General features: G+C 35.7%; 1 protein-coding gene across 1 annotated transcript in view; it reads left to right on the forward strand.

Annotated features, from left to right (window-relative positions):
• LOC140744353 (dopaminechrome tautomerase-like) overlaps positions 1-13537 on the forward strand; it is a 63918-nt gene that overhangs the window by 35866 nt on the left and 14515 nt on the right. The window contains exons 3-4 of the mRNA XM_073075920.1: positions 1583-1780; positions 10463-10610. Coding sequence (XP_072932021.1) covers positions 1583-1780; positions 10463-10610 — 346 coding nt within the window. The remainder of the gene's footprint in view (positions 1-1582; positions 1781-10462; positions 10611-13537) is intronic.

Below are 13537 nucleotides of genomic sequence, written 5' to 3' on the forward strand. Positions count from 1 at the left end.
ATCAAAACCAAAAATAAATGTGTGTTAGAGCATTCTATTAGCGGTATAAATGACATAATAATTATAGTAGTTAAGCAGATTGCTTGTTGACCTCCGGAGTGTTATGTTAGGCTAGTTATCAATTTATTATGCTAATGAGCGAGTGTGTTAAGAGTTCGTTTGACAACATACTTTAGGTGCGATACTGATAGTAGAGGATGCCAGTATAGGACGACCTTCACCGAGCTGGTTAATGGATGAAACTTATCTTAATACAAATAAATTGTTTTATTAATAAAAAAAACAGTCAACCTAACGTTTGCACATTCTGTAGACTTCGTACTTTTGGTATGTAATTCTCCTCGTATTAACCAAACCATTATAAGATTTTTTTTATCTTATTGTGGACTGATATTGTCAACCCATTTCAAATATTGCATTTAACCATTGCATTTTTGACATATTTAATTTGATATAAAAAAACGTTTCATCCATTTACCAGCTCAGTGAAGGTCGACCTAATTGGGATCTTAGACCATAAATGAAAGTACAACAAACAGTTTCACTTACATTAGAAAATTTTAAAAAGCTATTGTGAATTTTACAAGTTTATGACTACGATAGAACACATTTTATCATTGTTTAGCAGGTTACTATAGGGCTCATTAGGGATTGAAAGTTTACTAGCATCTCTTATATAAATCGATAAATAGTAAATAGCGAATTTAGCTTAAAACAATATTAAACAAAATCTGACTTTGTATTCTTTATTTTTGATACAAGGAGAAATATAATATTGCTGATACATATTTAAATGTAATTGATATCAACTTCTTGTATAGGTACCTATATTATTTTTTCTTTTAAGAAAATTTTGGCCACTACTCTTACTAGAAAAGATTTATATAAAATACTTATAAACACTGTCTCTTGAATGTAGTTTTCCTTATATAGGCATTCCGTAGGTTGTCTAAAAAGTCTTCGATGAGAATTCCCATACATTGTAAATGAGATCATTGTGATAACAAGTTTTTTTCCTTCAAACGACTTGCAATGCTCTTTTATTCAATTACGAGTGAATATTTTTGTATTTGTAAACTACATTCCAAGATTTTCAAGAAAATGTAATACTTTGTTTCGAAAAGTCTTCGAAAGTATAAGAGTATAATGAAAGTACTTTTAATAATATTCCGTCCCTCATGGCGCAACACACCATAACATGCGCAGGGTTTCGCATATGACGATTTTAGATTTATGTGTCCGGGTACATGTGCGTCTTTATGTATCCATAAGTCAGAGAAGCCTAGTAAGGCTTTAATGTTAGAAGGCGTTTTTTATAATATAGGAGAAGCAGACGAACATGCAGTCCACCTAATTGTAAGAGGCTACTGCTGCCCATGGACATCTGTCATCAATCCCAGATAGGATTAGATATTCCTACCCGAGGTTGGTCACAGATGTATCGCTACTCCTTAGCAGCGCTTAACTCTGGTGATATTAGACAGAAAAAGATGTCGCGGTGTTGCCGCCGGAGACAAACCACAAAGGTTTCTACCACCTTCAAAGGTGTCCAAATATACCTACTCTATGTTTTTACTTCCAGGCGTACCCTGATTGGTCATGGCATTCAGCTGGCCGTGGCGATATCAACTGCACAGGTCTCATATCTGTGTACCGAGTTCGTGCTGACCGCTGCAACAGGCTCTGGGTGTTAGACGCCGGAGTGTTCACCAGTTTGGATGACTTCCGCCGTGTCTGCCCACCCAAGATCCTCATCTTTGATATGGCTACAGACCGTTTGGTAAGTTTTTGTAACACATTATTAGTATTGTTTTATTAATAGTCGGATGACTGAAACGTGTATAGTGATGTGGTTTTTGGTTGTGAATATTGAGTTGTGTTTATATCAATAGTATTAGTATAACATATTGTAATACTAGTTTCGTATATTTATGCGAAGAAAGTTAACAATTTCCTTTTGATACAATATGAATAATGACATAGTATATAAACAATCTCATATTATATTTTTGTAGATACATATGACACAGAACTTATGACGTAGAGTTTACAACTCTGCTTTCTTATTATTCACAACCTGTTTATTAATCTTAGGGTCTTTTTACATTTTTGGGTGGATTTAATAACATCAAAGATTAATATCCTTAATATCACATAAAAGTGTGTTCTTAAGTATGTTTAATTGAAACCAAATTTAAATTTATCTACTTACATTTAAATTTATTTATTTTTATTGTCTCGGTTTAAAATGCACTGACAAGAAAATTGAGAATTAATCGATACTAAAGAAGATTTGATCGTATTAATATCTTATTTTTATCTTTCGTTATTGCGTAACGCATTAAAATGATAATTGACTTATATAAACAAACCGACGTACATACGACGTGCCCACTTACGACGCGTCATAAAAAGCTTGAACATTCGCAAAAGGAGAGCGTAGTAACGTGTTTTTTGTCAACGTCGTTATGCAATGATCTTGATAGGTGTGCTGAGTTGTGCATGACGTTGTACGTACGTTGTATGAAAAGTTCGAAATGTGGAGTAAGAGTTCTTGTCACGCGGATTCGTGTTCGTCTCACCCGCGTGCGTGAGATGAACATGATCATACTCAGTGCAGTCACTTCGCGTCACGAATGTTTGTATGAAGGTGGTAGAACCCTTTGTGGTTCGACTCCGGCGGCACCACCGCCACACCTATTTCTGCCTAATAACAGCAGTGTTAGGCGCTGCTGTGTTCCAGTTTGAAGGGTGTGGTAAGGGAGACATACTTTTCCGAGACGTTCTAGTTTAGTCCTCAGGATAGTAGCGACATCAACTGCATAGGATAGTCATGTAGGAATATTTAATCTAATCCCATCTGGGGTTGATTACAGATGTCCATGAGCGGCAGTAGCCACTTACTATCTGGTGGACTGCATGTTCGTCTGCTACTCCTATATTATAAAAAAAAAAACATGAAAGTATAGTCCGCGCCAAACTGCTAATTCCCTCTGAAGTTGTTGTGAGCAGTACGTATTTGCCCATATAATTTCCAATCAGCGCCCCTAGCGGATTATGTCAGAACTCGGAAATAGTTTGGGCCAATACGTAAACAAATACCAAAACAGTCATACTTGTCAAAACGTAAAAACTCATGGTAAGGGTACAGGTGTAGTCATACAATTTGCTATGGCGACGCGATTCATTTCTATATTCGGAGCGGACTTGCAGTTTTAGACGGATTATATCTGTAAAACTATACGATACGCGTGACACGCGTGCGGGAGAGAACCGCATGCGTGTACAATAGCGCATGATAAGAAAAAGGCTCTAGTAGCAATTAAGATGTAGGTGAAGTTTTTGTAGTAGCAGTGAGCTTTGTATTGTGTTTTAATAATTTGAATATTATCTTGTTAATTATTCGAAACCAACAAAAAATAATAATTGATATTGGTATATACCTACTTCCTGCAATAATATATTTAACAATACCATATCCATTTCTTATACAATAAATGTCAAATAATTTATAGTTATGAATAATAATGTATTATTTTAAATATAAATTGCCGTAGCGAATACTTAGATATAACTAGAAGTTATAATTAATAGCATATACTTTTTATCTAGACGAACAGTACTTGCACAGTTGCAATAATTGTATATATTGAGCAGTCAAACTAGTTCGCCAAATAATGTACTTTTATTATAGTCTTGTTTTCAAAATAAATTGTCAAGAACACAATCAATGTAGGTCTTTATTACCTGGTTGTACTTGAAGTTAGTAAAATTAAGTATAATTCGACCTTACATTTTCCAAAAAAATAAATGTATAAACTTGCCAAAGGTTACCAAAGTAAAAAAAAAATCAGTTGACAATAAAAGGCTCTGACCTTAAGATATAGATAATACATCTAGTAATATACCTGGCAAACGTGGTGTTGCCATATAAATAAAAAAATGTTAAGGGTGAACAACCTTATCACTTAGGGGTATGAAAAATAGATAGTAGCCGATTCTCAGACTCTGAATATGCATATATTTTTTTTTGAAAATCGGTAAAGCCGTTTCGGAGGAGTATGATAACTAACATTGTGACACTAGAATTTTATATATAAGATAAAGATGTACGTAGAGTACTATTCAACCGCGATGTAAAAGCAAACATCTACAAACCTATTAATCATCAACTTGACAAGCAATAAAAGGTTGATTTATTGAATGAATGTGTACATTTGTGCATACCTTGTGTCAGAAGAACTAATTTATCATGAGTTCCCCGCGCGTTAAATTTTACGTAGGTGGCCTAGATATTTTTGAGTCCAGTGCTACGCCGCTCTCTTTTAGCTTATTGACCCGGAATTAGGGGAATCCTAGCCTTCTAGGCTAAGGGTGGGGCAGAAGGGGCGACCCGACCCGGGCTCACTAACCTAGAGGCCCCCAAACATACATAGTTGCTAACTAGCTAAAAAAAAGTCGGCAGAACCAAACTATCTAAACAAAAAGAAGTAAAGTAAGTAAAAAGAGATAAAGATGATAATTAGAAGTTAAAGAACCGTTTATAATTACCTGTAAATTATAAGTGAGACTCTACATCTTGTTTCATCAGTAATTTATGATTAATATTTATCAGTATCTACATTGGTACCTACATCGTATAACACTATTCTTCACTAAATTAGCAAATATTTCTTATTATCTTAGTAGGTACTTCTAACAAAGTCCATTGGCATTCACTTCAAAGTATAAGTAATCTTCTTCTAATATATAAAATTCTCGTGTCACAGTTTTCGTTGCCATACTTCTCCAAAACGGCTTGACCGATTTTGATGAAATTTTTTGTGCTTATCCGGTATCTATGAGAATCGGCCAACATCTATTTTTCATCCCCCTAAATGTTAGGGGTGGTACAACCCTAATTTTTTTTTATTAAATGGCCATACAACGTTTGCTGGGTCAGCTAGTTAAATATAAGAATTTAAATAATTACCAACGTACATGGAAACTTCCATGTTTGAAGTTTATTAAAAACATGACAATGCTACATTTTGTTTCATATTTTTCACGGTTATTATCTTTTTTAATGGAAAGCATAAAAAGTGTGAACGGATTTTAATAGATTAACCTAAAAACGTACATAGGTTTAAAATTATCATGAGGGGCGAATTTTTTGCCAGGTGCTTAAAACTGCGGTGATCAAGGTCGGTGATTTAATTATTTCCGTAAAGGCACAAACAAATCTATATAACGTTGATTAGAATGTAATATGAACTAATACTATAGAACTATTTTCAATGTGTAACGAATTGAAAATAGATTAGGTTACGCTAATTACGTATAGGTACTAAGAAAATGTATACAGAAAAGGTTAATGCAATTATACAAATAGTTTAAAGCAATAATGTGGAAATAATAATAGTCTGTAGTCAAAGTAGAGCTTTGATCGTGACTGTATGTATCAGGTAGGGTTGTCAAAACAGCAGTTATTATTTCTTATGTGTACCGAATTACTAAGGATGTAACTTTTGTCCATAACACATATGAAGTACCGATTCTTTGTAAGTGTAAGTGTAGATTGTGTATTTTTAATTGAAACAGATTAAGTATTGGTTTTTAGACGATATAGACATGACCTCTTTAATTTGTGTTAAGGACTTACTTATACGGAAATGTCTTAGGTAGCTATGGATTTGTCCCTGTAGTCCCGGGACTAGAATAGGGCTACGGTATCCCCTGCCTGTCGTAAAAGGCGACTAAAAGGGGCTTCCGGCGTTGCGGGCGGCAAGAGTGGGAGCACGAACCGTCCAACAAGCAACCCCGGGAAGGACGACGATGTGTGTGGCCGCATACCGTCGTAAACACCAGGTGTGCGGGAGGAGCGTAAACTGCTCCTCCAAGCCCGATAGGGGCATCGCGCTCGGAGGACTCCGGTTGTGTTCCATCGGAGATCCCGGAGTTCTCCACCAAGCGCTGAGAACGGCTACCGGAGGGGTTTTAGTGCGGTAAAAGTCCCACATAACCTTGCGTCGCTCCCACGTCGTCGGGTACCTTTTGAAGGTTTCCCCCTCGTAAACAAAAAATAAAAAGGTAGTTTAAAAAAAGGTTTGCCATTAATTCCTTAAAAATATTTTTATATTATAGGAACATGTGTTTTAATGTATTACTTTAAATGGATAACCTCTTTCGTTTGGGTAGAAATAAAATATAGCATGAACATACAGAGAATTAATTACAAACATGCGAAACTAAATTACCAACATAAAATTAACTCGATCCTAAGGAATATTTGCCAACAATTATGTCGAATTGCACTTAGACATTGACAAATGAACTATAAATAATTCGACATTTTGTTCGCCGAGGAAGGGCGACTGGTTTATATACTAAAACAATATTTTATAGGTAAATTATAATATTCAATAGAATAGTGAAAGGAAACACTAGTAGAATAATTCTGACCTACAAATCTATAGCGTAAATATAATTGAAATAAAATGTTAACAACATTGATATTACGAGTTTAAGAGGCTTCTTGACTTAATGATTCAAGATTGAATCCTACTGACAGCATTATTCTTTAGTTAGTAGATATGGTCTAACTAATCAATAGTGGGAGGATAATGTAAACGTGATGGTTTTGTTGAACATTTTATTGAAATTATAACAATGAACAAATGAATGAAATTTCAAAAGCTTGAACGAGAAAACTTTAATATAATTTCGTCTCGTTCGTTCGTCTTAGAATTTTTACTATAGTAGTAGGCGAATAAGTTTACTAAAACAACGTAATTCGAAAACGCTTGTTGCGCCGAAGATAATTCTCTAGTATATGTTAAAGCTACTGAAATAAACCTATGAGATTTTCTTAGTAAAGGGCACTTCACACTATTTAATCCTTTACATTAGACAAGTACATCATATTTGTGTACCTATCTATCAATATAAGTTTATTCTGAAGGGTGTGGTAAGGGAGAAAGACTTTTCCGAGGCATTCCAGCTTGGTCCTCAGGAGTAGCGGCGCATCTGTGGCCGACCTCAGGTAGGAATATCTAATCCTATCTGGGGTTTATTACAGATGTCCATGGGCGGCAGTAGCCACTTACCATCAGGTGGACTGCATGCTCGTCTGCTACTCTTATATTATATAAAAAAAAAGTATACCTACTCTAAACTTATATAGATAGGTAGGTACTGTACGAAACTAGTTTATGTTTGGTTATTACAACAAAATTATTTTTGCGATCATGTTCGAGAAACTTTTTGTACACGTACCTATACCTATCGTACATAAATGATGGAGATGATTTTAAATGATAAATTAATCGAAGGTACACCTCAGGCATACCTGTCGGCCGACTTTCCATAATAGCGTGCTAAGTTTTCAATCAATGATAACTTGTTTATTTCAGTAACTAGAATGATTTGATATGCGATCGATTAATTATCATATAATTTCGGACGTATCGTGTTTTTAGTAGTAAATGAGTCTGTGTATGGTCATATTTAATTTTTGGTAATTCAATTGCTGATGTATTAATTAATTAGTGATCCAATATCAAATTAATTAAACTGTTTATTTTCCAGTCGAATGAGCTTATTGGTAAAGAAGTTAATTGTTTTACTTTTTAGGTTCGGTTACCAAATGGCACAAATTTGAACCCATGTTTTATCATCATATTGTTTTATTTGTCATCAAGCTATGTATTAAATTGTACGTAAACGTAGATTTAAATTGTAGAGTGAGTTCTATGAATCGCTATACGTTAGGAATATATTGTTATTCATGTTAAAAAATATATTCTCGTTAAACTACGAGTATGTGCCTACGTATTGACCGCATATAAGACGCGCGAATTATTAAAAAGGATTTCCTTATAAATGTATTATACTTTTAAAAATAGATTCTTATAAACGTAAATGAAAAATAAAAATCAGTCGATGGTCATGGTTATTTAATGGGATAATGGCCATACAATTATTACGTAGAAAATAAACGTTTTATTCCTATTACAGTTAATAGTCGACAGTTCGATTCAACAGTCGCAAACGTGCTTATATGTCACGGATACTGCACACGAAACTAATTTAAAAAACACACGTTCACAAGCGAAAGTTAGATCTTTCGATTGCTAGGCCGAGTTCCAAAGTAGGTCTCAATAGGAGTGTCAATCATACTAACAGATGGAAGTGCACAATTGAATACAGTAACCTTTTCAATTAGTGTTGTCAAGGTCGTGGTACGAATTTTGAATGGGTGTGGTACGTAAGTTACCGACTCAAACCGCGCGCTAGGGAGCCGGTTTGACGCGGATCTAGGGATGGTGGTCTTAAAACGATTAATATATTCGATTTTTGACTAAAATTATCGATAAACTAATAAGTCTATTATAAAAATATATCAATACGGACTACTACTAAGTTTTGATCTAACAATTCGATCTCAGATAATGATGATTTTTTAGGTCTGACCACTACGAAATGGGAAGTTTTATTTTCGCTACTTTATTTCGAGAGCAGCAAACTAAATAAAACTATGTCTAGACGTCAGTAATTTATATATCCACAAATTATTGACAACTAGAGAATGGATATTTAAAAAATCTGTCTTACTTCCAAACGTATCGATTCGTAACGTGAAGAATTGCCATCCCTAGCTAATCGACGTCATTCGATTGAATTCCCTATCATTGACCGGTTTTTGTAAACTATAATCTATAGCTAATAATGCAGTTTTTATATTGCGGGCGATCTTAAAGCCGATAATGTCTCAGTGCTGCAACGAAAGCCTTATGATAAAAGGCTTTTTGTAAAGCTCTGAGTATTAAACGTTGATGAAGCAACCCTGTTCTATAGTATGGAGTTTGTTATAAATATTCAAGGGCGGCACGGAATACTTGTGCTACTCCAATTTTATAAAAAAAAATATAGTATGAATTGTAAAATTGAAAATGTAAAATTGAAATGAATAATTTTAATAAACCCGGTATTGTCGTTTTTTTTTCGTTTATTCATATCAATAAATTTACATACTACAATTAAATCTTATATATAAAAATCCCGTGTCACAATGTTAGTTATCGTACTCCTCCGAAACGGCTTTACCGATTTTCACCAAATTTTATACGCATATTCAGTAGGTCTGAGAATCGGTTACTATCTATTTTTCACACCCCTAAGTGATAAGGGTTGTTCACCCTTATCATTTTTTTATTTATAAGCAACACGTTTGCCGAGTCAGCTAGTATGTATGTATTAATTTTATCTCACTATTTTGTTTTGTCGGATTATAAAGTACCTACTATTTTTCAAATAGTTTCGAACTATAGCAGGGGTCAATATTGGGCGGCGTGCGGCAATATTGTACACTCCCACGAATTCGTTGAACTGATATTGCCGGTATTGCGAAATGATAACTATCTAAATATATATAACTCAAAGGTGACTGACTGACATAGTGATCGATAGATCCAGGACGGATCGCGCTGAAATTTGGCATACAGGTAGATGTTATGACGTAGGCATCCGCTAAGAAAGGATTTTGATCAATTCTACCCCCAAGGGGATAAAATAGGAGATGAAAATATTACTTCGTACAGCGATCGAAGCCGCGGGCAAAAACTCGTTAGTAATATAAATGCATGGTTTCGCTTCTCTCTTTAGTTAGAAATCGAGTCCTAAATGAGCTTTGTTATAAATGTCCACGAGCTATCGAGTAATCTTGTACTTTGCATACAAGTTCCTGCTTTCACATCTTTAAAGTTTAACGTAAAGTAAAGTTTAACCTGCTTAGTTTAGAAGGAGTGAAGTAAATGTCTCTTAGTAGGGATATCATAATAACGTGATTTCCAATTCATTTGGAAGTAATAATAGCCTTATAAGAACAGTTTCAAATGTTGGTGTACTCTTTTTTAAGGGGTATGACCAGGGCCGGATTTAAAGGTCTAGAGGCCTTGGGCAACATTGGTAGATTCTTCTAGTATTCATGTTTGTACAAAGTACTGTAGATAAAGGTAAAACAGCGTAAAAAAATATCAAAGGCAAAAATATTTTTTTTTACTAGTGTTTACTAGTCGGAATTAAAAAAAAAAAACCGACGTCTCTATTGTGGGGGCCCCTCTTTTGTGGAGGCCCCAGGGCTGCCGCCCCGGTTGCCCTCCCTTAAATCCGGCCCTGGGTATGACGAGGCGTTTTAATTTAGTCCTTAGTGGTAGCAACGCATGTCTAGGCAAACTTAAGTGGGACTATTATCCTATCTGAAATGGATTTTAGATGTCCAAGGGTGGGAGAGGGCATTTATTTTAACTTAAATAAAAAAATCCTATTCGGTATAACATTGTAATTCAGAACAAAGGCACCAGTTAAAGCGAGCCTATCTAATGGTGATGAAGAATAGTGAGTGCTTTCTCATATAAAAAAATACACGAATAATTTGAGACTGTTTTCATACATATTGGGACTTGTACATAATTACTTTTTCCAGGTACGAAGCGTGTACTTCCCTCGGGAGCTGCTGCGTCCAGCCTCGCTGCTGACCAACATCGTGCTGGACGACACCAGGACCTCGTCCTCCCACCTCTCGGCCTCGTGCGATAATGTCTTCGCTTACATCACAGACACCGTCGCTCCTGGTAAGTATTTACATATTTATGTTATTTTCATCGAAATTTGGATCGATAAAGCAGACCGGACTGTTACGTAAGGCCGTCTGTGCATTCGTGAATAAAATCGATGCAGTCTGAATTCCAATCGTATACTTAAATCAATTAATCGTTGTACGTTAAAATAGAAGACAGCTCTATTATCGTTTTTTAGAATTTAGGTGTACATGCCGGGGAATCCTTATTCTTATGAAGCAACAAGGCATGTAACATTACTTGTCTCTTAGTAGAATAATCGTTGTCATTAGCCTCGTATAATATACTTCGAATAATTTTCTTTAATTAAAAAAAAAAAGAAAAATTAAATTGACAACAGGAATAGCCTTACCTACATATTTTACTTAACTACCTAACTAAGTGCTATACTTTGTTAGCTATAGCTAGGTATCCCGCTAAATAGCCGAATATGATTTTAAATGTTAACTGAAACTGTCCCAATTTTATATAAAATTAAAAAATAAACTTAAAAAGTACTTTCTTAGTCAATTAGTAAATGTAAATTAAAGTTCAATAGAGTCCTAAAGCGTTTTATCCCTGTAGTTCCGGTACAAGAATAGGGCTACGGTATCCCCTGCCTGTCGTAAGAGGCGACTAAAAGGGGGCTTCTGAGGTCGTGGGTGGCAAGAGTGGCAGCTCAAACCGCCCGGCCAACGGGAAGGACGGCGGTATGTGTGGTCGCATACCGTCGTACACACCAGACGGTGCGGTGAGCGATAAGCTCACCTGGGCGGAGCCCGACGGGGCAATGCGCTAAGAGGACTCCGGTTGCGTTCCTTTGGAGATCCCGGAGTCCTCTACGCAGCGCCGAGGACGGCCACCAGGGGGGTTTTAGTGCGATAAGAATCCCACATAACCCTGTGTCGCTCCCAAGGCATCGGGTACCTTTTGAAGGTTTCCCCCTCGTCAACAAAAAAAAAACAAAAGAGTCCTAAAGCGTTTACGATAGATAATAGTCTTAGATAGTAATCATGTGGTTTTTATTTATTATCTAAATATTGATAAAATGAATGCAAATATAGAGTACACGCTTTGTTTTCCTTCCGCTCATTATAATATCCCACAAACAACATATTTGTAATAATTACGCAACAGTCGACTGGCAACAAGCCTTTTCTATCCAAAGTAGAACCTGTTTACGTTAGCTTCAAGGATCTACAGTACTTCCTGTGAATACATAATGGGCATCTTACTTTCACACCGGTAAACAGATAAGATAATGGCGTTGTACAGTAGTGTCTATAGCAGTGGCTTTCAACCTTTTTCATGACCCCCTTGTGATAAATGAGAAAATATTTCGTGACCCCCTATACTTTGTTCTTGCTAAACAGCAGGTTACAAATACGAAATACATACATTTTTATTTATTTTCGTTATTAGGTTAAATACATTATTAAATACCTATAAATGTAGGATGCGTCCTATTCGTACAACTTTTTTAAACTTAATAATGTTTTTTTCTAAGGTATCGCAATCTGTGGCAACCTGTTTACAGAGACTTTACAAACCCCAGGAGGTCGCGACCCACACTGGTGTAAACTATAAACTCTAAAGATAATATGCTTATTTGCGATAATTTTACTCGTCTTCTACTAAATTAACAAAATATATATTTCATAACAAAAATCCTAAAACTGCAAAAACAATCATTAAACAAAATAACTATTGCACTTAATTGTATAACGTATTACGCACGTCAAACTTAAACGTCTTAATTAACAACTTGATAATTGAATGCTAGTAATAAAAAGGTGCATGTTACACTGTTACTAATTGATTCGAATATGTCGGATCTGGCTACAAAGCGCATTCATACGGATCGCTTGCACGCGTTCACGTGTTGCAGTATTTATTGGGCTACGTTCCGCATGGTCTCAGTTGTATCCTGATTCTTCTCGTTTTACATAATTTATTGGCATTCACGCTAAATGCAAATATTGTTTAGCGTTAATTTCAGGGGTATTTTTTTTTATAATATAAGAGTAGCAGACGAGCATGCAGTCCACCTGATGGTAAGTGGCTACTGCCGCCCATAGACATCTGTAATCAACCCCAGATAGGATTAGATATTCCTACCTGAGGTCGGCCACAGATGTGCCGCTACCCCTGAGGACTAAGCTGGAACGCCTCGGAAAAGTCTGTCTCCCTTACCACACCCTTCAGACCGGAATACAGCAGCGCCCATCACTGCTGTTATTAGGTAGAAATAGGTGTGGCGGTGGTGCTGCCGGAGTCGAACCACAAAGGGTTCTACCACCTTCAACCTTAATATTTAATTATCAGTATCTAAGGTGAATCCGTTTACGTTCTCTACACTAATAGTTTTGATCTAAGATTTTGTGTCATGGTTTTCATGAATGCACAAAAAAACAAACACAACGCACGCAATCTTAAATGCATCATTTAGATGTCTCTGTATCCAGAGATCAATGCCTGGACGCTATTAATTTATTTTGCGACAAAATGTACAGTTCTCAACGAATCCACAATATTTGAATGAACAGAACACTATTGTTTTGCAACAAGTCCCTAGTAACTGAACAAAACGATGCTTGCATGTCTAGTAGTTCATAAAAAATGGCAAAGGTGTGTGAAGTCTACTAATTCGCACTTGTCTACCACGGTGAACTTTGGTCTTTAACCCTGCTTACTCTGAGAAAGGCCTTATAGGCCTCCAGGCCTTTCTTAGGCTTTTAAAAGTTGGTAGTAACCAACTTTTAAAAGCAATACTAATTTAACATTGAAATTTCGTACCACGACCACGTTAAAGTAGGATTGTTTTTAAAATACAATAAGCAGTTTCGTATGAAGTCGGTCGAAATTATTCATTCTTTTTTGCAGTCAATTTATTTTTTAAGCTAAATATGACAATTTCAGTTGGTTTTATAGAATGGATAAGC

This window comes from Epargyreus clarus, unplaced genomic scaffold (genome assembly GCF_041222505.1).
Source record: "Epargyreus clarus isolate Ecla_fem2 unplaced genomic scaffold, WU_Ecla_fem_2.2 ptg000008l, whole genome shotgun sequence".
Classification (NCBI taxonomy): Eukaryota; Metazoa; Arthropoda; class Insecta; order Lepidoptera; family Hesperiidae; genus Epargyreus; species Epargyreus clarus.